General features: G+C 38.4%; 1 protein-coding gene across 8 annotated transcripts in view; it reads right to left on the bottom strand.

Moving 5' to 3' along the window:
* Nucleotides 1–14293: 14293 nt before the first annotated feature.
* Nucleotides 14294–25306, bottom strand: part of CNOT6L (CCR4-NOT transcription complex subunit 6 like) — a 110488-nt gene continuing 99475 nt past the window's right edge. For all 8 annotated transcript variants that reach the window (XM_036852511.1, XM_036852508.1, XM_036852505.1 and 5 more), the window contains 3 exons: nucleotides 24414–24641; nucleotides 22012–22214; nucleotides 14294–16946 (listed from right to left, as the gene is read on the bottom strand). In XM_036852511.1, the coding sequence (XP_036708406.1) occupies nucleotides 16734–16946; nucleotides 22012–22214; nucleotides 24414–24641 (644 nt within the window). In that variant the 3' untranslated portion in view covers nucleotides 14294–16733. The remainder of the gene's footprint in view (nucleotides 16947–22011; nucleotides 22215–24413; nucleotides 24642–25306) is intronic.

Raw genomic sequence — 25306 nt, 5'->3', positions numbered from 1 at the left:
GGTGGCCCATGAGTTCACAATTCCACTAGAGATGACAGTCCCACCACTGCAGTTTCAGACAAGATCAGAATTTTGTATAGTAATTGCATAATTGCCTAATTCTGGCAAAAAGACAAATATTATACATGCTTTTAACAACTGTACTATAATAAGGCACTCTCAGACCTTTGGCATGTATGCTGAAAGGATTTCTTATTCCTTTCTCCTGCGTTTGTTTTCAGGATAGGAAGAGACACTGAGAGCTCATATGACATAACACTTGTCCCTCCAGACAGCTGAGTATTTTCCACAGATAGACAACGACATTTACTTGGAGAAGCTTCTTTAATACGCATTTAGACAGCAGATGTTTAAAACACAGTTCAGCCCTGTCAAACAAAGAGCCATTTCCAGTCGTTTCACTTGTATTCAGAACGTAATCAGGTCAGAGGAATACCCCTAGATAACATTAGAGTAAAAAAGACGTTCCGTATAGGCCAGTAACAAAGCCCATCCAATGTGGCTTGGATTTAAGGAGGAAGTATGCAGAGGAGAGGGACAAGGAGGTATAGATTTAATCAATTCTTCGATAAGTTTTCCATTTTTATGAAACCCCACAATTGATTATTTTTTCATTGCTCATAATCTATTATAGCACGCACACATATACACCACCTCCCAACTGTGGAGATTAAGTTCCCAAATATCTACAAAATGGGAGCAGTTGAATGTGAGAAACTTAAGAGCCTAAAGCACTAGGAGTTGGCAGACCAAGTTTAGTATTGAACTTTTAGAAGTCCTTTATAAATAAAACTATAAAACAGCACAGTAGAAAAAGACTATCAATGACTTTTTGTACAATTTAAATTAGTAATAATAGATTTGTACTTAATAGAGAAGAGATAGTACTTATCAAGTCCTACTGGTCTTACATCTGTAATGTTTCTGACTGACCTCTTGCTTTCCATGGCTCCCCAAACCTTGGCCTACTCCTGACTGGTATCTTTTACTCACCCTACCTAAGAAACCAAGAGGAGGAACAGGACAAGTGATGGAAAGATTCATTTAATTTGGAATATAGTGAAATTAGTGTGCCCAAGAATTTCACAGAGGCAGTCAGAAATAGAGGACTAAAAATAAAGAGATTGGGGTAGAGTTAGACGTTAGGGAGTCATCTATGGATGGAATAATGAAAAGGAAAGGAAGCACCTAGGGCTGATGCTTGGAATAATTCAAGGGTAGTGGAGAAAGAAAGAAAAGGAACAAACAGGGAAGAAATAATTTTTCCTGAGTCTTTTTCAACTCTTCTGAAGGTTCACAAAGGCCAAGAGAATGGAATTTTTAAGAAGAAATGGATGCTTATCATGAGTGAATGTGACAGAAAGGTTGAGGGAAATAAGGACCAAGGTCATTGATTTGATATCTGGGAGTTGGCCGACCACCTCTGGGTTTCTGGACCCACTACTCCACTAACCTGCTTCCCTCCAGGTCCAGAGGGTCTAAAGAGTGAGTGAGAGAGGAGGGAAACAACAAGAATTTTCCTTTCCTTCACTGTCAAATTTGTTATTTCCCTTTCTTTTGTCTTCTCTTTCGAGATGAGAAGGTAATGGAATCAAATGAACATTCTACAGAATGAAAGAGGCTTAATCATGTCCAGTTAAGAGTTGAACTACTTATTCAATTACTCATATACATAAATTGGCCATTACATTTCCTTCAGTCCCAGTTATATTTTAATTCTTTGCATACTTCAAAGACATTTTTATTAATGACTATGAACATAACTATCTGAATGATAATGAAAATTGAAGATTCTATGAGTCTAAATGCCAGAGTTGGGAGGCCAATTAGTGGTCATCTAGACTTACTGTCTACAGAAACCATATTTTCTTCTATGGTGTTTCCAGAAGTAGTAGCAAGGAAATCTCTATGTGGTCTGTTTTTAAATACTTCTAATAATTTAAAAACTCTCCCATTTATTGTTCTGTGTGTCTTTAAAGGAAGGAAAACTAAGAACAGAGGGTAGCTATTAAAGAGAGGCTCAATAATTCCTCTCCCATATGATAAAAGTTTTCAAACATTTGAAGGGCTGACATATTTCTAAGTCTTCTTTAATGAATTCATTCAATAAACATTTTATTGAGGGCACTGTGCAAAGATGATAAAAGCTGCTCCACCCTCTAAAAATGGGAAGTTGCAAAAGGAACCTAATTTTTTGTATCCTCTCACATCCCTCACTTAGCCTACACATTTCCTAATGGCTCCATGCCTTTTTTTTTTTTTTAATTTTTTCCCCAGAAGTATGCCTATGAGCTGGCCTGCATCAGGACAGTAGAAGAAACATTTGTCTTTTGCCATCTTCACATTGAATCCAGTAGTCACTGTCACGTAGTCTGTACGTGGCGAGTTTGTTAAGTCAGATGTTTGTGGTGATTGCCAAAGATATCCCCTTGGTTCTAATGGAAGGCATTACTATATACAACTGAAACCCTGGTCATGTGGAGAGCATCCAAGACTGTTCAGAAACAACTGCTTGGCCAGTTGTGCTGAGGAGAAACCCAATCTGGAGGGTTAAAAGAAGTAGCACATTCTCATGCTGTCAGCCTCTCTAGCAAATCTTTCCTCCCTCCTATGGGGGAAAAAAATGGAAGCTGTTACATGGATCATTGGGTCAATGCCTGAATCTAACTTCCTGATCACAGGGTAGAGAATTCAAATAGTCAAAACATAAAGTCTTTCTTTTTTAAACCTGGTATAGAATGTAAACTTTCCAAACTTATCTGATTTTTGGTAGATAAGAGTTGACAAACCATCAAGGGTATAAGCAAAAAGTTTGGCAAGAGTATTTTTGGCTTAGAATAAGACTCTTAAAACAAAAGAGTTCCCTTTTTTTTCCCCTCATAGAATATTTTATAGATGTGGAAATACTAAAAATAAGGATTAAAATTTCCACAGAAATAAATATCTCACAGCAGGATTCTCCATACTATTTCCTCTCCATATGTTTAGTACCTCATTTTGACACATCATTTGTGGTCTACTAAATTTAGACTAATCATCTTGGCTATGTAGTTGCAAATTACTAAAGAAAGCCAAGCTTATGGAAGGGAAGGTGTGTGTTGTTCTTTGGGTTTTCTTAATTTTCTCTATTAACAGGTAAAATATTGGGCTTCCCTGGCGGCGCAGTGGTTGAGAATCTGCCTGCTAATGCAGGGGACACGGGTTCGAGCCCTGGTCTGGGAAGATCCCACATGCCGCGGAGCAACTGGGCCCGTGAGCCACAATTGCTGAGCATGCGCGTCTGGAGCCTGTGCTCCGCAACAAGAGAGGCCGCGATAGTGAGAGGCCCGCGCACCGCGATGAAGAGTGGCCCCCGCTTGCCGCAACTGGAGAAAGCCCACGCACAGAAACGAAGACCCAACACAGCCATAAATAAATAAATAAATAAATAAATAAATATTGAGCTGCATGAGCTCTTAAAAAAAAAAACAGGTAAAATATTGAATAAAGTAGTCAAAATAAGGAAAGTACTTAGAATCGTATTTAAAGACAGCAAAGTAGCAAGTACTTGCTACTTCAAGTAATTTCATGCCTCTCATAAGATGATATTTATGGTGATTTCTTCTATATATAAAAAATACGTAGGTAGCCCTACCAGAAAATAATGCTAGGATGACATAAGATTCATCTGGCATTCATGCTGTTACTACTAATGACATACAAATATAGCCATATGTTTGCAAGCTTTTCTGAAGCAAAGTCTGTACTGTATCATCTCTATGAATCCGCCTACAGCACCAAGTGTGTACATAATTACAAAAAAGGGATATACTTCTTGTGCTGGTCATTTGCCTGCTTGCTCTCAGATTCATTCCCATTCTTCCCTAGTTCTGCCTGTATCTCAGGATCTACATTTCCCAGGGTCCCTTCACAAGTGGTTTCTCAGTAGGTTTGGCAAATGGGAAGCCTTGCTGGATTACTTGGGAGTGGGAGACAGAAGTAGTCAGGGCATTTTACCCTCTCCTTCTCTGCTTTGGTGGCATCTCTGGCATTGGCTATGTTCCCTCCATAACACCAGTTCCCATGGGATAATCATTCCTATATATTTCAGATCTCACAAGATAGCCACTGAGAGGTTCCAGCTCCCAGTAGATGGCTCAGCTTCTGAGCCCTGGTAGCACTCTGTCCTCCCTACATTCCATCCACCCGAGTGGTGGTAGCAGTTTCCTGCTTTTCCACATTTTTTAGGATTGCCTCAACACCTTCTTATTTGGCTTCCCAGTTCTTCCATTTCCTGTAACCAATCCCCTGCATGAAATTTCTTCTGTTTGCAACGCCCGAAGTGGTTTCTATTTTTCTGAATGGCTCCTTACTGATACAGCTCTTGGTATCAGGAATGGTTGCAGGAAACTGATATTCAACATGGAACCCTGAGATTGGGTTGTTATCTGTTTGACCAGGAATGCAGTGAAGACCTCTTTATAGGCAATAAATGAACACCAGTAAGTTGTGGCATGCAGCAGCATCATGATTACTTAATAAGCTGTGGTTTCTTGAGACTAGTACAGGGTTAAGACAACGCTTTGGCCAAGTAACTGATGCACTTGACCATTATGATAATAATCATGATTAACAAGAATTATTAGATGGTATGGATGCTTCTGATTGATCTGAAGAGTATACACAAAGAAAAAGATAAACCTAACACCTTAAACTTTTAACATAAAACCTTAGGCTTCATAGCCACATTCCATTGCCCTGTAGTCACAGGGCAGACATGGCTGATAATACAGACTGAAAAGTTGCAACATTACTTAAATGTATAGTCCTATTAGTTATTTTATGCTAAGATAAGGGCTCTGGATGCAAAGGAGCATTTCACTGAGACTTTGGATGGTAACATTTGCGCAGACAGAGATGAGGCTGCAAACTCTGAAATTTCCAACTTCCTGAATCTTCCTAGCTAGCAGTTCTCCCCTTGTCAATTTGTCAATTTAACATCTCACCCAAGGCAACCAACCCTCACTTGCATAAAACCTTTGCATGACTTCACTTGTGGCATTTGCCAGAGAAGAGGATGATTATTCCCCATAGAACCCATTCTAACCATCCATCATTGTCTCTAGTCTCATAACAAAAGTTCTATCCCAACATAGCCCAGATGGAAAAGCTGGTACAGGACCTGCTCCAGTGAAAGACAGCAAATACACCAAAGGAGTTGCAGAATTTTGTCAGTTCGTATTGAAAGAAGTCTTGAAAACATGTATAGGAATATGTCTTAGTCCATTCCGGCTGCTATAACAAAATACCACAGACTGGTAGCTTATAAACTACAGAAATTTCTGACAGTTCTGGAGACTGGAAATCCAAGATCAAGGCACCAGGGACTTCCCTGGTGGTCCAGTGGTTGGGACTCCGTGCTTCCACTGCAGGGAACACGAGTTCGACCCCTGGTCAGGGAACTAACATCCTGCAAGCCACGTGGCGTGGCCTAAAAAGACAAACAAACAAACAAAAACAAGATCGAGGTACCAGTGTGGTCACCTTCTGGTGAGGGCCCTCTTCCTAGTTCATAGATGGCACCTTCTTGCTGTGTTGTCACATGGTGAAGAGACAAAGGATCTCTCTGGAGCCTCTTCTATAACGCACTAATCCCATTCATGAGGCATCCAACTTCATGGCTTAAGCCCCTTCCAAAGGTGCCACCTCCTAATATCACAAACTTTGCGGGTTAAGATTTAAACGTATGAGTTCTAGGTGACGTGATCATTCAGACCACAGCAGAATATATTCTAAGACTATTCAGAAGAATGGAGTTCAGAAGACTGAATCAGTGTGAACGTACTGACATGGGTACACCTGCCTGGGATTCAGGATTAAGTGTGTTGACTGAAGCACCAGGGGGCGGGACTAACCCCGTTAGGTTAGTAAAATAATGCCAAAAACATGTGAGGCAGAGATGGCAGAATGTGCTTGGCACACTGAAGAACAGTGCTATCAGACAGAAATATGAGCCACATATGTAATTCCTAGCTTTCTAGGATCCATATTTTAATCAATTTTTTTTAAACTATCATTTCAAGTGCTCGACAACCACATGAGGCTAGTGGCTACCACAGTGGGTAGCACAGGCATAGGCAAAGGCATCTGGAGAATCCTAGAGATGAGACTCTGGAACGGGTTCATAATGTACAAACTGCTTAGCCGCTCCCAACCACACCCTCACCTTGAAGGGCCCAGAAGACATTCTTTTGCCACAGTATTAAGAAATACATCTGCGACAGGAGCGTATTTGTGTAAAGGACACTGGCGTCCTGTTACATAGCAGCATTAGGTTGTGGTTGTATTGACGCTAAAAATGGTTAGACATGAAGAAGGGTTCTAGGAAGATGGCAGAGTAGAATGCACCAGGAATCTGCCTCTCCACCTAGACAACAATTACACTGGCACAATCTATCTGAGAACTCTGGAGTCTACTGAAGACTTGAAACTTCCAGGGGAAGGCTTGGAAGGTAAATCGGGATTAATTTTGGTCAGTGTCAGCTCTTAGCATAGTAGCAGCTACCCCACCCCCAGCCGCGTGGCGGGCAGCTGTGCACCTGTTCCTGGAGCAGCCAGTGCACAGCTTGCAAGAGGCAGGGTGAGCAAACAGAACCCAGTTCTCCAAATATTGGGGATCTGTGCTCTGACTGCCAACTGCTGCCTTTGATCACAAAGGTGCAAACACAGGGAGATCAGCTGGGTGCTTTGTGACCACCTAGAGGGATGGGATAGGGAGGGTGGGAGGGAGACGCAAGAGGGAGGAGACATGGGGATATATGTATATGTATAGCTGATTCACTTTGTTATACAGCAGAAACTAACACAACACTGTAAAGCAATTACACTCCAATAAAGATGTTAAAAAAAAAACACAAAACACAAAGGTGCAAAGTAAGAGGCAGCCAGTGCTGTTGCACCTCCCCTCACTGTTGCAAGCCCCTCCCCCTCGGGCTGAAGTGACTTCCAGAAAATATAAAGGGTTGGTGCCCTTCCCCCTGGAAACATCACAGCACAGCCTGTGCAGAGGAATACAACAGAAGAAAACAACTTTCCCAAAGAATTATAAGACCTGGGCTAACATTATGACCAGGTACTGGAGAACCATGTGGAAGTGGATTTTGAAAGCGCTGGGCCAGAGAGACCTCAGTTAGAGTACATAAGAAACCATTTATTGACACAGTGGCACTCTCTAGTGATTCAAAATTTAAAGTCTTAGCAGGGAGTCCTGGAGGCAGTCCTAATATGCTTCTGGCATGACTCCTTAAAACTAGGTGTGGCAGGTCCTGTTCCTTGGGAAGCATACTCTGAGACGGAGATTAGTGTGCAGGAAACTTATTACTTTAGGAAGTGCTCTCAGAATCACACCCTGTGAAAGGAATTAGAACTGGACCGAGGGAGAAGTTGGGTTACAGTGAAGTCTCAACAGAGGCACCATGGGGAACTCTGAACATCTGGTGGGTTGGCCCTTCAGAGTTGCTGAGGTGTGGACTGAGACCAGGCCTTCACGCCCACGCTGCCCAGGCACTGGATGTAGGCTGCCCCCAGGAACGGGCCATGTGGGGCTCACCACGCTAGTGTAAAGGTTCACCATACTGCCATGAGAAAGTACGGGTGCTACTACTACAAAATGGGAGGCACGAAGAAGCATGTCTGGAACCCACGGGATTCACTGGGCGGCTCTTGGTAATTTCATGCCCAGGGATGGGTTAGCAGACTGTTTACCAATGGCCCAACAAGCATAATACATCTTGTTGGGATGAAGGTCTGGGTCACCCAACGTTAGGGAAGCAACCTAGACCACTGATGTGGTGGTGCAAAGCTAGATGTGGAATGCATGATGGAAGAGGGAGGATGACATTAATCACAGATTAATTGTAGCCTCAGCTCCACCAAATGTTTCTCGCTTTCTGCACCATCTCCCACCCCATTTCTCCACTATTATTGTATGGGATACCTGCAGAAACCTGCTTAGTGGATTTGATAGGTGTACAAACATGGATAGGAAAAGGAATTAACACCCATGGAGCAACCCTTGCCTCATGGGAGATGGGACTCCACAAACAAATCCTCTCCTCTCCTACCCCTCACGGAGACAATTTTGAGGTGCATTCCATTCAGCTCTTCAGAGGGTCAGTGGCAGGTTTACGCCCCAGTTGCCCACAGAGGATTAGCTCAACAGTGCATCCTTGACTTGGCTTTCCCTCCTTCCCTGTTTCATTCTTCCTAGTGCCCTACTCTGCTTTCTTGGGATCACTTCTTCAAATAAACCACCTGCCTGCAAGCCCTTGTCTTGGTGTCTGCTTTTTGAGAGAAACATTTCATGAGATTTAGTTTCTTAAATTCATTTTACCAATGAGGATGTGTTTTGCCCAAGATCACATGGTGGAATGCAAGGTCACCTGGTGAATGTCTTGATTGCCCTGTGTGTCTTCTTAGTAAGGCAGTATCCTGAAACCTGGTCCCTTCAAGATCCACTTCAGAGGTGAGTGATTCTACTTTTGGAGGACTTCCAAAATGCTGGCCAACATCAAGGCCTCTGTAAAGAGATGGTCCTCAGGGTCAGTGACAGGCTCACAATGGGTCCTTAGTAGAAAAGACAAATCAGTAGGCACTGAGCTTTCAGCCTACAGATTTGATGTTCTTAGCAATCTGTTCCAAAATAATCTGTCAGTATCTTCCCTAAACACTTGTTAAACTGGGCGGTTCAGTTTTTTATTGTGTTTCACTCAAGAATAATATTGAATTATTCATTCAAAAATAATCTGGTCCCAATCACACCATGCGTTAATATCATTTTTCTACTGAATATCCCTAAACATAGCTTTCAGAATTCCTAATTATTTCACTGTGTGCCTTTCCCTCTCCTCTTCCAAGATTCTAAGATTTAAGATACCTTTAACTAAAACACTTCACTATTTTCTCCTTAATCATAAATAGAAGAGGATTTGGAAAGTGAATTCTTGGAGGATGGGGAACCTGTCCAACTTGTTCATAGCAGATACTTAAATGTCTGTTGAATGAATTTACTCTAAGTCTTGGCGGGTTCACCTGTTGAGATTGGTCAATACTGGTAACTCGGCACATCTGTCTGATGGTTGTCTATCAGTCAGAACGGGCTAGATTATGCTGTAATAACAAACGTTTACTGAATTAAGACACTGAGATTTGGCAATTGTTTTTCACTCACACTACATGTCCTATGTAGTTCAGCAGGGGAGCTCTGTTCATCATTACTCAAGGATCTAGGATGAGAGGTTTGATCTCAACATACGTTGCTATGATCATCAAGGCAAGAAAAGGGAATATGACAAATTGCACACTGGCTCTTAGAGCCCCGCTCAGAAGTGACACATGGCCCTCTGCTCAGATTTCTTCAGCCAAAGCAAGTCTCATAACTATGACTATTTTCCAAATCTATTCTAAACAAAGTGTTACTTAAGTAGTAAAGTAGTTTTCACCAGGAAAAAAAAATGTAGTATGAATTTGTAATTTTTGCCTGACCTTGGTTCCCAACTTCACTTTAGAAGAGATACGCTGACCTTAAAGCAGACCTTTAAACTGCACACATAAAGAGTAAAAAACCAAGACAAAGGTATGCAGTTGCAAAATGGCCATTTATTGCCTACAGGGGAAGGAACGGGAGGGAGAGAAGGGGAAGTACACAGGTGCGAGGAAACAAGCATATATTTAGCCCTATACATCATGTGTGAGCAGTACCCAATCTCCAAAATGGAAAAAAGTATTTTGTCATCTGACATAGTAGTTAAGGTTCTTAAGCACCTCCCTCCTGAGCTGCCACAAGATTTAAAAGGCAGGACTGCTTTGATTAGTCAATGTTCACATTAATGAAAAAATACTACCACCCAACTGTGTCCTTTTGCACGCATATTTTGTACAGTGTCTATTGTGAAAAACATCTCAGCTGAGCAGTTTGGTCAAGATACAGACCTCATCAACTGTTTGATCGTAATAAATAGAAAAATAAAGCAGCTGGTGATTTTGTCAGAGAGAATGTGTTCCATAAGAGTAGAACCACTTTCTCCGGGGATGACAGAGTGTTAAATGATTAGAACACCACAGAACCAGTCTATCAAACATTAAACACTAGTAACCTACAATTACATGGCACTTCATTAAATCTTCTGATTAAAAAAAAAGAAAGAAAATCTCAGATTTTAAACTGATTATTAGAACACAATAACAAATTGATTTAGGGCTTGGCTTTTTCTTAGGACAAAAGCAAAGTAAATACACAACCTAAAACAGTAGAACCTGTTTTGGAATAGCATCAATAGAAACTACCAAGTTTGCAAGGAAAAAAATTACCAAAACTTCTTGTTCAGTTTTAAACTCATGTGCTTTGCTTTCCAACCATTAAATTAGTTACAAAAACACTTTAGAGGCCACAGAATGACTCAAATGTAGGCAAAACAATGGATTATTAATTTAATGCCAAGAAATTAAAATAAATGAGCCCTTCCCTATTCAAATGGTAAACTGAGTGGAAGAGTCAGTCATCTCATGGACAATTAGTTGGCACTTGTTTTATGGTTGAAAGAAATCACAATAGAAAAAATATATAAATTAATCCACGGTGAATTTGACCAACACCCTGGCCCTTTCAGAGAGAAAAGGTACATACACACTCTCAAAAAAATCCCCAAACAAAAAACCACCTCCCTCCACGCCACCCCACTCCACTCAGACAACAAAACCAAAAGTTGAAACATTCATCCCTCTCAAAATATACTAAGTACTCCAACGAATCCTACTCCTCAGCTTCTCCTAGATGAAAGAATTGCTTGCATGTGGACAACTGTACGAATGCCCATAGTGCACTTCTCAGTGCTGCTGGTGTTTAAGAAATTTGCCACTCACAACACTGAACAATTCCACACCCAGTGTGCAGTAACACAGCCATCCAAACCACACCCCCAAAACCTGGCAGAGCACCGCCCAAGAATTTCAAAGGTAAGGAAATATATTTTAAGCAAATTAAGCACAGAGAAAGAACAGTACAGTTTCCGAATAAATACACACCCAGACTAGTGCATCACTTACTGCATCAAGATTTAAACAAGTAGCGGGAAACTAAGCCTGTTCAGTAAGAAGCAAAGTCATTGTTTGACACATCAACGCTGAGCCAATTGTGTGAGTTAACTAATTAAACAAATGTGGTACATATAACCATTGATAACTTGAAAGAAAACAGTCATATAGCAGTAATTAGAAATTAACACAAAACTGAAATGAGCAAGAAAGGACCACTTCTGAGAGGGCTACCATGATTCTTATGCTTTCGAGTTAAAAGTGACAGACATACAAATAGGGAAATTATCTAAATTTGGGGAGACTGTTGTAACAAAAACAACAACTAGTAGGCGCCAAACTATATGCCTTCTGAAAGTTTCTGGAAGCTGAATATATCCAATGCTACTGTGCCAAAAGACTCATATCACTTGGCATTTGCAAACACTCTTCATAATGTGATTTACTTCTGATGACACAATTTCTCGTGTCAGTACAATGCTACTAAATTTTACACCACTGCCATAGAAAATTAATATTTAATATGCAGAAATGTCCTTATTTCCCATGCTTTGAAAGTGAAAATTATTTTACTTAAAATTCCATTACTTTGATGTCATAATGTTTGTTGAATAAAACCTCAACATGCTTGTTGTCCTTTGGTTCCAAGAATAACCAAACAAACTTATGCCAAAAGAAATTACTAACTAGGCTAATAAAGTTGCTTTTCCTGGTATTTCCCTATTTCTTACAGAACTTGTGATTTAACAGAGAAACTTACACAAGGCATTTGGTTATAAACAAGAAACATGCATGTTCTCCCTTACCATCTTCCTGAAAAGAACTACTTTTTTCTTTCTGTGGATCTTGTTCAGAACACCCTGCAGTACAGGTATAAGAACCTTCTTTTTTCTTTTAAGCTTTAAGGTGACACACAATGAAGATGTATCATGCTGTAAAACACAAGACGCTCTTGGCATCCTGTTCTTAAACAGATTACAACTTTGGTAAATAAACCAGGTTAAGATGTACTAATCTACTTAGGTTTGAATTCAAATTTAGTAATCATGAGGCTGTTAAAAAATTACAATCACTCAAAGCAACCATAAGTATAAAAGTTCTCATCTGTCTACAAATTCAAAACTTTAAAGCTCCTGGCTTAGAAAAATATTCTAATTTCCCTAGTTAATTTGTGTACCAATAATTCACAGAGTTCTACAAACATGATACAGTTCAGAAGGAAAAGGTTAAACAAATCTTCTACACATTAGAAAGGTGTCTTTTTTTTTAAGGGGGAGGACAGGTAGAAGAGAAAGACTACCTTACAAATGTGAGAATTCACATTTCTGTCAAAATGTAAGTATATATGAGTGCTATTTTGAAAATGTGCAGTGAAGTCTTTGCTTGCTATGAAACCATTATTCTCAGGGCCTGCCAAATGTATCAGAAACTGATGACGTTTTCTGTGACTGAAGCTACTGATCAGTCAGTGCCTTTTACAAAGCTATTAAAATCCCTCAGAAACTTAGAATATAAGACCTTAGAAACAAAGAAGTTAAGTACTGGGGATACAGTCAATTTTTATTGCTAGAAAAATCTAGCCTTGGATTGGGAATGACGAACCATATGCCTCTGGTTCCACTGAAGAACACATTTAACTTTTTTTTTCTTGTGCTTTCTCTATTCTTTGCTATTTGATTTGAAAGTATACATGGCACTAGTGATTTTTAGAAACTCTTGGAAATACAAATACAAACTTAATCTTTCACCCATTTAATGGTATATACTTAGGAGATACAATTTTAAAATGGAACACCATATGATTGCCCATGTTCCAGTTTTAAGGTGTCACATCCTCAATTCTAATACAACCCACCGTAGAATCAAGTGATATGAGCCTTCGGGATCTTTCAACTTTCTCCCTTGCTTCTCTGTGATTTAATAGGTAACTTTAAAACACCACATAGGGACAAATAAGAAATGAAGCTTTATATTTCTGCAAACTACAACACTAAAACACAGTGGCTTCTTTAATACATTCACACAGGATGCTTATTAGTAAAATTAAATATTTGCCTATGAATATCAGAAAAGTAATTTGAAAAGAAAGAGCTCGGAACAAGGCAAATGGGAGGGAGGAAAAGCTGGTCTCAGAACCCATTGTGCCATACCTGACTTTAACATGTGATATTCAAACGAACGTTCACACGCCTTACATCAAAGAAATGAAACAAAAATATTCAGCTACGTTGTACAAAATTTTTTTTACATAAAACATCATAAATCTTGAACAGATTTACTATATTTGAATTCTAAAAAGTTGCCTATAGAATGGTGCTGGGATTCTGTTCTCTGCTTGCTTTTAGGCAGTGCTGTTGCTTAAAAGTTGACACCAGGCACAATATTTTAAAACAAAGTCAACAAGCAAGGAGCAGTAAGTGGATTTGAGCCTTTCCCAGATGTCAGTCCTGAGGATGCTGCAAGACTCCCCATCAACATGTGTAAAGCTATGAGGCGGATACTGATGCCTGAGAGAGTGGGTGACGACACGCACTGTGTGACTGTTGTAATGCCAAATAGTGCAGTTTTCCCCTCCTCAAACAGCACTGTTTCAATAAATTTAAAGAACACTCCAGTTCTTAGAAAAATATCAGAAATCATATTTAACAGTTAAAAGAAAACATTATCACAATCTAAAAATGCCCAAATTTTCTCTCATCTTCAGATAAAATATGCAGCAGCCCCATGGCATAAAGCTTATTAACTTATTCTGAGAACCAGAAAGTGTATGAGCATAAATATTTTACTTTCACTGAATATATACCATATGTCATTCACCTCTTCCTTTTGGCTTTTCATGCCAAAGGTCCAAATGGCATGCGTTTTTAACAAGACAATACTGAGGAGAGCAGCATTTCTGATCATCTGAATTGGCAGCTCAAAACAGATACCACTCCTTTTACAAAGGGAACAAAGGGTGAAGGGTGTGTGAAGTTTGGGCAGTGGGCTAAAGGGAAACCGTGCACATGAAATTTGGGTCACCATGCCCCAAGTGTGTTTGCCACCCAAAACATAACACAATTACCTACTTCAACAGAGCTACTACCAACATTTACTAAAACCACATTAAAAATACACAGGATAATGAATGGTTTGAAAGAGTGCATTTGGAAGCAGAGAGAACCCAATTACACACCTTCCTGCAACAGAGTGCCTCAATCATACACAAAATAAACTTAAGCTGTTTACAATGTTTCCCAATTTTTTTTATTTTTCCCTCTACATTTAACTATTAAAAAAGTTTTTTATTAATAAATGGGCTCCTCTGTGGTTCATATACAATCATAAGTGAACTTTAAATTCCATTTTATACAAACATCTCAAAAAATATTGGGAGTGAAGTATGGTAAGAAATATTGCTCACATTGCTAATTAACATGCGTAGATGAAAGGAGGAAAATGTTTTGTTAGTGCATATACCTCCAGAGCAGAAAACCCACCCAAAACAGAAGATTTAAAATAAAACATACAGTAGCTGATTACAAAAAAAGGTAATGTCCACAAAATTAAGTTTTTCATGCTATTCTACTTTCCAGTACTATGTAATCAATTTGCATGGCTAGATGTTGAATGCTTGAGGTATATAAGAAGGGATACCTGCACATTGAGGAAAATCTGTCATCTTAAGGGTTGTTTCTTTGTTTATTTTGTTTATTCTGATATCTTGACATTTTTAAAAGAATATTTTATTTACATCAAACTTCACTCAACTACAATGACATTCCAATTATAATAGATGACAAACAACGCCTCTATCACTAGGCACTTTTAAAAGGGAGTTTAGGCTTTACAGAACCCTTCTGATGCAATCCCATATATGACATTACATCAACCCACCTCCCTCGTTGCACTAAAATTACCCTTCAGGGGAAATATCATATTATGTAGCCTGATTAATTTACTATGGAAGAAATTAGTATAAAATGACCAAAGGAAATGCATCATTTAAGACTAATAAAACAGCCTAAGATGTCAGGTTTGATAGAGGAGACAAATTGTATATATTTAAAACTAATTAAATAATTTAAATTTGACCTGTACTTTATATATTAGTGAAACACAAATATAGGTTATTTTCTTTTAAAATTTCATTCACATAATGGAAAGTTTCTTGTTTATTAAAAATATCACATTTTGAGACTAGAAACAGTAAAGTGCATGAAAAGTTTAAAATATAAATTTCAGAAAACTCTTATAGCAGCAAAAAAGCAGAATAAAGAAAAACTTAAAAACACAGACACAACCTTTTCCTGTTACTGTGCCATAATTAACATCAAGTAGCCAACCAATTTTTCCCCCATTAAACGGTATTTCAATACCTCTTGAGTCACAGACTTTCAACTGGCCCCTCCTGGGCGAAAAAAGGATTCCAACATATCTAAAGAGCATCAACAGTTGGGAATAAACCAGTAGCTTCTTAATTCAACCCTGACAGACAACGGAAACAAAGATTAAAAGCATATAATGGCCATTTGGCAACTAGAGTCAGGAAAAATGATCCAAGGTTTTCAACTACTCCCTGTTCTCTCTCTCTCCCAAATCCTTCCCACTGTCACCTCAAAAAGCCAAAACCAACAGCCACTTGACCTACTCTGGGAAACACATGAAATATTTGTAGCTTTCTTCTTCTAAAACTTTGATCAGGGCCTTTTCATTCAGTAGTTATTTTTTAAACATTTGACCATAACAGCAAAAATGATACAGATCATATAATATCTGTTTTTTCCAGCACAACCAGGCAGAAAAGGGTGGATGGAAACAATAAAAAATACTGGACACTAATTTTGTGGGCATCCTAAATAGACCAAATTCTATTTTCAAGATGTGTGGCAGCAGAAATTACCCGTTGTTTTCCTATAAAGAAACTGAAGAGACAGGCTTAGAATTAATACTTCTAGTAAGGTTATAACTAATAGGGGAACAAAATACAGAATGATTCCTCAAAAAACAAAACAAACAAATAAAAAAAACCAACCAGCACTTGCCCAACAAATTGTTGTGTGCTGTTAAATGCTTGATTTTGAAAGCATATTGTGCAATCACCTTTCATTCCTCAGTTTTTCTCATTATGGCTAGTTTATGTACAGATCTAGCAAATTTAAGTGCTTTGTTAATGTGCAAATGACTGGGGAGCCAAAAATCAGTTTGTTATCATGGAAAACAGAAATTCAAGGAAGTTTCCTGCAAGGCATGCCATCATTCAGTTTAAAATCTTGTATTTATAGTTTTTAAAAACTGCCTTTCACAAAAATGAAAAATGGTTGGCTCACTTGAAACCATTCAAAAGAAAGTATTTGTTTTGGAAAAACAAATACCCTGTTGTTGGGCCTTGAATCGGTGATTTATCAATTATGAATGCTGACTCCTAATATAATATGACACGGTCCAACTTAAAAACATGTTAAATTAAAAATTTGGAAAGAGAGTGATAATACTTTGGTTCCAGCCCTAGTGCCAAATGATACCAATATGCACAAAATTGTACAAAATCTTATAGCAAACACATAATGAAAGGAACCTGAAGAAGCAGCTTAAGGATGGCCATACTTCACTCCTACATACTTTGATTTACAACTGTACAGGTCCATAGTAACAGATCCCCGTCTTTGCGGGGCAGTACTCCACTACCTCCGATTAGGCAAGTGAACACCATTGACAAGAGGCAGGAGTGGAGGGTGGAGTTCAAGTTGTGTTAACAGTGAGAAGTGGTCTGAAGGGATGTGAGGGTGTGGACACCCAGTGATGTTGTTCTCAACCAGCCATTGAGGATCTAAAGGCCCCAGGACACCAAGCACGTTCATATGAGTCTTGGAATAGAAAATGTAGTCAATCACGCCCTGAAAAGAGATTGGGAGTTGGGAAAAAAAGAAAAATATATGCTTAGATAAAAGAAAAACTTACGATATATAAAAGAACAATGCATAATTTGTAAAAGCCAAATACCTGAGTAACCTGTATTTCTGGTACACCTGCTGTCTTCACAATGGGTCAAATAGAGCTCAAATCTTGAATGGGTACTACATGAAATAAAGGTGGCTGGACAGGGAAACACAGTACCCTAGTGGAATCATAAAGCCTTGCACATGTGCATAAGTGGTAAGCAAACTGAGAAGCTAAGCACACCAAATCATGTCTAGGTATCTTTAGAACTGGCTTGCTTGGGTCAGTGAAATCTAATTTATCAGTATAAACAATATGGAAACTGCACTGACTCTGTTACAATAAACAGAAAATCAGAATATTTATACAAACATATACAAAGTTAATGAAAAGTTATGACAAGAATAATTCTTTTAATGATAACTGGTATGATTTTCAGTTATTTGTACATCAATCAAACACATCTGAATGAAGCCACTGTAAAGCATGTTTTCAGATTTGCTAATCCTAGTTCAGCTTTCCCAGATTTTATACATATATACAAAATACTGCACACATTTAATCATCCTAATCTGTTCTTAAGTTTAGAATATTCATTTTCACAAATCCTGGTGTACTATAAATTCTGGATTCCTTGATGCGTAACAGTACCTCAGCAAAAAACATTCAGTAAAGACCTATCTATGTATTCAGTTGTATCTCTCAGAGCTAAATGATTCGGTTTATCTGATCAGTAAGTTTCAAAACTAGTGTGCTTTTTTTGCCCCAGGCTATGTATGCAAGAGTGTGAAGTCAGATTTCTTCCTTCCCACATCAAGAGAGCCTGAGCCCAAGTACGAAGAAAGAGTTCCACACCTGGAAATACCTATTCATAAATACTATACACAGTGAGTTCTAGCTAATATTTTTAAATGGTATCACAGTGAAATGGGCTACTTTACTAAAAGAAAAAAAAGAAAAGGATTCAATGAAAAAAATTATACTGTGAAATTTCGGAAACAATTACCTTAGTTTGCTGATTTTGACATGACCAAGACCAAAGCAACAGAACAGTTCTTTTGAGGGAGAGGGCCTTATTCAACATTAGATACTTTAACTTTACTTTACCACAAATTAAGGAACCTACGTGAATCCAGGGGAGTACTTTCTGCCATTAATGCTCCAAGTCCAAATAGTCAAGAAATATTAGCGCAATGTATTTTTATCCCTTCATTTTGGCTACTGCCTAGTTTTGCAGTGACATTTTAGGAAAAGGGTTGACAAGAGTTACAGTGGTTTTACTTTCTTTTATGAGACCACCCTTTGCTTCAGCAAACACATTTAAAACATTTGTGTTTTAAACAAAACACAAACAAAACATTTTCAATTATTTATGTTGAATAAAACCTCTTATATCTTATCACTTTATTATAAAGTATCATTATGCACATTAGCTACTAGAGTTAGAGAATCCTTTGCAAACATAGGTCCCAATAAAGATGTTAAACATTCCAGAAAGTAAGAACTGGAGATATCACTTGTAACTGTTTTCTTGGTTTGAAACATCCAGAGTAAAAGCTCTTATCAAAATTCTTAGCAAGTTCATGTCTGAACTCACCCAAATATTTATACATATGTAGGTACACTTGTACACTGTATCATATTCACAAAGAAGGTTACAGACTAATGATTCTTAACCTTTTCTGATTCAAACTGTTTCTTTTTTAAAAGACCATAAAAAGGTGGGAAAAGTCTTTATATTAGTAAAGTCTATAGGTAAGTCTATAGAAGTGTATATGAGAAAAAAGTAAAAACAATGAAAATAGTTTATGAGGTGACATTATGCTAAGCTTTGTTTTGTAAAAGAATGTGAGAAAATTATACACTATACATTTCACAATGTGTTAACAGAAAGATTTACTACTTGACATAATAGGAAAACTGTCCTTCCTCTTTTCATTAAGTGGTTCAGACACACCCTTAGATTGGCACGGGGCAGGAGGGGGAGCAGGTGATGGTGAAAGCAGCGGCAAGTTTGAATTAGGCTGTTTATTCAACTTATCTGATGTTATGAACTGAATGTTTGTGTTCCCCCCAAATTCCTATGTTGAAATCCTAACCCCTAACCTGATGGTATAAGGGGGTGGGGCTTTTGGCAGGTGATTAGGCCATAAAGATGGAACCCTCATGAATGGGATTAGTGCTCTATAAAAAGAGACCCCAGAGAGCTCTCGCTCCGCCATGTGAGGATGCAATGAGAAAACAGCTGTCTGCAACCCAGAAGAGGACCCTCATTAGAACCTGACCATGCTGGCACCTGATCTTACACTTCAAGCCTCCAGAACTGTGAGAAATAAATTTCTGTTGTTTTATAAGCCACACAGTTTATGGTATTCTGTTATGGCAACCTAAACTCACTAAGATACCTTGTCTACAAGTAATTCTCCTAACTGCTTACCCTTCAAGTCATTCCAAATCAGTTCTAGATTAAATGACTCTGAGTTCTAAATACCACTTTTCTACATTTCTAATTTATTCGAGAACCAAGAAAGTAAAAAAATGCTAAGCCAAGTAAACAAAATTTAACAGTACTCCATTGATGCAATGGCAGAACACCATACTTGGATCTGTATTTAATGCTAATCACATGACATTTTTACATTTGATGTTACCTATCCTTTTTTACCAACTGCCTTCAATATTGGCACAGCACTAATTACATAAAATGCTTTGTATGAAATTGAAAAGTTTATTGTCTGCTACTTGGACCAAAAGCTTAATTCTCTCTAGTCAGGTATGCCCTTAGTTTGTTCTCTGATCATCCTTCTTTTCCATCCTATTCCACCCTCCCATCCATCTACCCCGCCAGCCAGCGTATTTATCTTCCCATTCATGCCTCTCTCGCACGGATTTATAGTTCTGCCCTTTCTCACCCTATCCTACATATGCAAACATCAAACACTCTCTGAGCCATGCACTTTTGGTTCTTTAACTGTACTTCTTTAGGCAATATAAATGGTTCAATAAGATTCTTTTATTCACTTATTAATACATGTAAGTTCTTTTGAAGAAACATCAACAAAAGGTTTGAAAACAACTCAGATGATAGAGGAAGATGGCTTAGATTAATATTCTAAACCTTATTTCCCTAATTTTTACTTTGTGGATAAGGTAAAAGCAACCTTTATAAAAGCCTAGTTAAGGTAAAAATGATTTGGTTTTTTTACGTACACACAAACCAAAAGAACAATAAGAGTTGTAGAATTACTGAACAATTATTTTAAGGAACTTTATTTCAGGTTTTCTGGGTTGTGCTGTGCTGGCAGAGCTGTATTATATACCACTGTATAGGATTTAACCTACAGTAATCTGTGTATCATTAAGTCCCGAGGTTTTCCTTTAAGCTTACACAAGAAGCCGTGGTGTGATAGAGTCAGCTAGTACTTGCTTTCTTAGCACTTCATCCCAACTCTGTGTTCAACAGTATGATGTTGGGAGCTTGAAATCTACTACAATGGGAGTACATGTACCACAGAAATCAGCAAACACTACAAATTTGGGCTTCTTTTTTTCTCAGAAAGCTGATTATTAAATATTTACCAGTACATTACTGCATATGAGTGATCTGAACAAAATCAATTATCTCTGAATAGTATTTTCTACTCTAACAGCAAAAATACTAAAATTAGATTCAACTTCTAAACAATTCTTTTCCACTTCTTGATTACAAAAACTGACCAATAACATAAGCACACAAATTTCCTTTCTTCTTCCTACTATCTGTTTCTTGGAAAGGGGCTAACAAGCAATGAAAATGGAAAAAGGTTATCGGAGATGTGTAAGAGCCCAATTCATAAATTTCCTTTGGTATTTTATTAAATTCCCCATCTAGGATTCTTACTCCTAACCACTTTCTAACAACTGCATTTTTTCAGGATTGTATAAGACTTTAGGATAGATGCCTGAAATGCCAGAAAGTCAAAGGTACAATAGAAGAGCTACAGGCAGACAGAGTGATTAGAAAACTGGCAAAGGGAAAGGGACTGACTACAGAAAATCACTACCAATCAATGTTTCAAAAGAACAACTGGGGGCTTCCCTGGGGGCGCAGTGGTTGAGAATCTGCCTGCCAATGCAGGGGACGTGGGTTCGAGCCCTGGTCTGGGAGGATCCCATATGCCGCGGAGCAACTGGGCCCGTGAGCCACAATTACTGAGCCTGCGCGTCTGGAGCCTGTGCTCCGCAACAAGAGAGGCCGCGATAGTGAGAGGCCCGCGCGCCGCGATGAAGAGTGGCCCCCGCTTGCCACAACTAGAGAAAGCCCTCGCAGAGAAACGAAGACCCAACACAGCCATAAATAAAATAAATAAATAAATTTTAAAAAAAGAACAACTGGTTTTGTACAACTGGCCCTCTAATTTTTTTTTTTTTCTTATTGTGCAAAAAAAGAAATCTTTCTTGTCCTTTTACTAAGCTGGAATGGTCTACTGCCTGGGCATTGATTAGCATGACAACACGGATATAAAATAGACCCTAAGCACAACTTTCTCTAACCCATCTCACAAAGAAACCTGGAATATATAAAGATAAATAAGATATCAATGGAAAGTACTAAGGAAATTTTGAGGGAATATTCTACAGATTCATTCAAGATGAATGTAGCTATATCAGGTTGCTTATTATTTGGATCCTTACTGAAAGTTAGGGATGGTACGGACAAGTGAAGATTAACTATATTAATAAATATAAAGTGCTTTTGAACAGTGCCTGGCACACACATAGTAAAGTATTTTGGAATTTTTTGCTATTATCATGGTTATTTGAAATTTGAACAAATAAGGGTTCAAAGAGAATTCTCAAGTCAACAATAACCACCACAAAACCTAAGAAACCTCCTTACATTATGTGCACACTTAGCCAAGACATTTTGAGAATATAAAAAATCCTGAAGATTATACTATTAAGCATAAATAACACATATCTTTCTTGTCACATGTTTGTATTTGACATAATTTCTATGCCAACCCAGAGGCTGTCACTCACTTTGAAATCAAAGGTGTAATTGGTGTAAGGCATCAAGTTATTTTCATAGGCGCTCTTCAGTTGGAAGCCATGTGTGATTCTCCCTTCTGAGCTTCCATTCTTTCCATTGCAGCTGAAGTTCATAAGACACTCATTGTACCTTAGTTCCTTGAAGTCTTTATGGTTGTCAGCTACTCCTCCATTGCTTAAATATTCCACGACACCTAGTAGAATAAAGAAGGAAGAAACACTACCATTTAGCATTTAGACCTTACAGAAGACTTCATGGCCAAAATCTGTTGCCAGGTGCATGCACCAAGTTCAGAGTGGTTTTACTACACTGAATATTTACTTTTACATATGAAACTGCCTTTTTGTTGTTGATGCTAAAGAAATCAAGTATCAGCAATTTCATATGGTTCCATCAAACTGAGGTGTATTTGCCTACTCCAGAGCAAAACATCCTGATCACCCAGAAATATCTTCAGTTTTCTTAATGGTTCTTCAAGCTGAAGATGATTCCCAGGGTCTAGGATGGCATTCACCAGGAGGGTCTTGACCCTAAATATTTTTAGAATATTATTCCAAAGCACTATCTCTTTAGCATTTCACCATTCTATGCAGTCAATCAACGACTTCTGGAATATGTAAAATATAGCATACATAATAAAAAAAATTTTAAATCATTGACAATAAAAATAGATTTTGCATCTTCAACACTGCAATGTCTAGCTTCAGCTAGGCAACATCATTCTTTGTTTTGAGCTACAGTGACACTAAACAGTACATTATATGCTGGAGGTATACCACTTGGTCAAAAATATTAGATGTGTCTAAAAAGCTGAAGAGAGTAGAGGCATTCAAAAAAAGCTCACCACTTCCACTGAATAAGTAAACATGAAAAAAATACCACAACCCTTCTTATGACGATGATGATTACTAAAGTTTGTCAGTCATCTCTTTCTATTTGTGATCAGGAATGACAGCAACATATATAATGAATACATGATGAGTGCAATATCAGTAGTGTGAATAGCTGAAAAGGAGCTATCATTTATCCAGCAGTTACTACATGCCAGGCACTGCTGTAAGTGCCTTACACACTTAAACCTTACAAACAACTCTATGAAGTGGATAAAATGATTATCCCTTTATTTAAAAATGAGGAACCTAGCCATAGATTGCAGAGCTCCTAAGTGGCAGAACCAGGATCCAGGCCTGACAGTCTGGCTTGAGTCAACTCAGCCTGCTGTGATGCCAAATGATAGCTCATTGGCTTAACCAAATCAAATGAGATGGGGGAAACCTGTGCTTGAGAGCAATTTACTCAAAAAAAAAGAAAAGGATTAAAAAAGGAGGACATGGTTAAGGTGTCAATGGGCCTAAGGGCTGAATACAAACATTTGTGAAAGGATGATTTCGGCATTTATTTGCTAAGGAGAAAAAGCAAAGGTGTTTTCCAGATTTGAGACTTTTATTAATATTACAATTGTAGGCATTTGGGTTATGTTATATTTATTCCTGAGTGGTTATTTTAAACAATTTAAAGTAGCTTACTGAAAATAAACAAAATTTAGAACATGCCTCAGTAACAGCAAAACTGTGATACTTTAATGTTTTACATTTGAATTTTAATATCTAAGTGCAGAACTGATTTTTTACAAAGATCTAGAATAATTTAAGTTAGGACATAAAGTAGTTAAGTGGAGCTCAAGAAGTAATGTGAAATCCGAAGATAATTTTGATTACTCTTCTGCACCTAATATCAGAATTCAAGCATCATTTAATGAATTCACTTAAAGGTTGCCAACATTATTAAACTAGATGGCTACCTGTGCTGCATATTTTCTGGTTGCTTCTTCAGGTCACCCTTCTCCACTGCATTCTGTGCGGCAGGAGGCTGACCTTTACTTGCATCAACCGCAAACCCCTCCCCGCTCTAGCTTCTAGCTGGATTTGGTCAATGGACAGCAGTGGCGAGAGATCAGAGGACAGTAGCAGAGTGAGGCAGGGATATATATTCCCCTGGCTCGTCAGTTTGCAAGGGATTGATTGCATCCCAATTCAAATCCATCGCTCCTATTACATGGCCCTCTCCTCGTAACTATTTTTTCCAAGTTCTGATAACAGCTCCCACCACTTTTCCCCCTCAGGTGTACAGGTGGTGAAGGGTCCCTATCTCCCCTAGTGGCAGGGTACTGCATCCTTCATTGTTTTAGGTCCCTAACCCTGCACACATCTTTGGAAATAGCTTAACTAAATAAACTCTCCTCAATTACTCCATGCTCCATCCCTGGGATTCTTACTGATACACTCTATAATTTAGAAAAGAAAGTCTCTACTCAAAAGTTAAGAGCTAACTGACCTTTCAACTAGAAGTAAAAACAAAACCGAAAGTGAAGAGGAAATGATGTTATAAATACCTGAATCTGGCAATGAGTTAAGATCTGCACATAGCACCAGCGGGATGGAATTAGGATCTGCAGTTGGGCTGCCAGGCCTACTTGAGGCTTTCTCCAGAATGTTTTTAACCTCTGAGACAAACATCATGGTCTGAATGAGTTTCACATCAGAATACTCTGGGTCCCAATGCATGTGGGCATTTGCCACTATAAGCAGCTGTTTGTCTGCAGCATGAATAGGCTTCATACCTAAATTTAAGCATTAGGGAAACAAAGGTTAAGATTATACTTTATGTATCAAAAAAGCAGTATCTTAAAGTTTTCTCCCCCAAACCCATAACCACTTCTTTATTCTTTTCCATTCATTTATATTTTCCCCTTTATCTCATAAAGTAGTTCTTAGAAGCTAAAGTGCTGAGATTCTGGTAATCCCAACATGGGGGTCGACAAACTGCAGCCCATGGGCTAAGTCTGGCCGACCACCTGTTTTTGTACAACCTGCATGAGCTGAGGCTGGTTTTACATTTTTAAAGATTCTACCAAACATTTTTTAGAAGATTGTGATAGAGGCCATATGTGGCCCACAGAGCCTAAACTATTAACAACCTGGCCCTTTACAGAAAAAGTTTGCCAACTCCTGCTCTCTACCCAAGTTAGGAGCTATACTGTGATGTAACCAACATTTAGTTATAGTACCTTGATTTGCTGAGCTTAGTGTAAACAAGCAGTTTAAATATCTCTGTCATTTAAATATCACAGTAACCTAGTGAGGTAGGTTTTCAGTTATTTGAATCACCTAAACCTTAATTTAAGTTCTTCCTACTGCCCAGTACTTGTTCACCTTGCATTTCCTGAGCACATCAGTGACAGGGTCAGCGGTAAAAGGCAGTAACATTATATTAACCTATACAAAA

Source organism: Balaenoptera musculus, chromosome 5 (genome assembly GCF_009873245.2).
Source record: "Balaenoptera musculus isolate JJ_BM4_2016_0621 chromosome 5, mBalMus1.pri.v3, whole genome shotgun sequence".
NCBI classification, from domain to species: Eukaryota; Metazoa; Chordata; class Mammalia; order Artiodactyla; family Balaenopteridae; genus Balaenoptera; species Balaenoptera musculus.
This window is presented reverse-complemented; position numbering and strand designations above follow the sequence as displayed.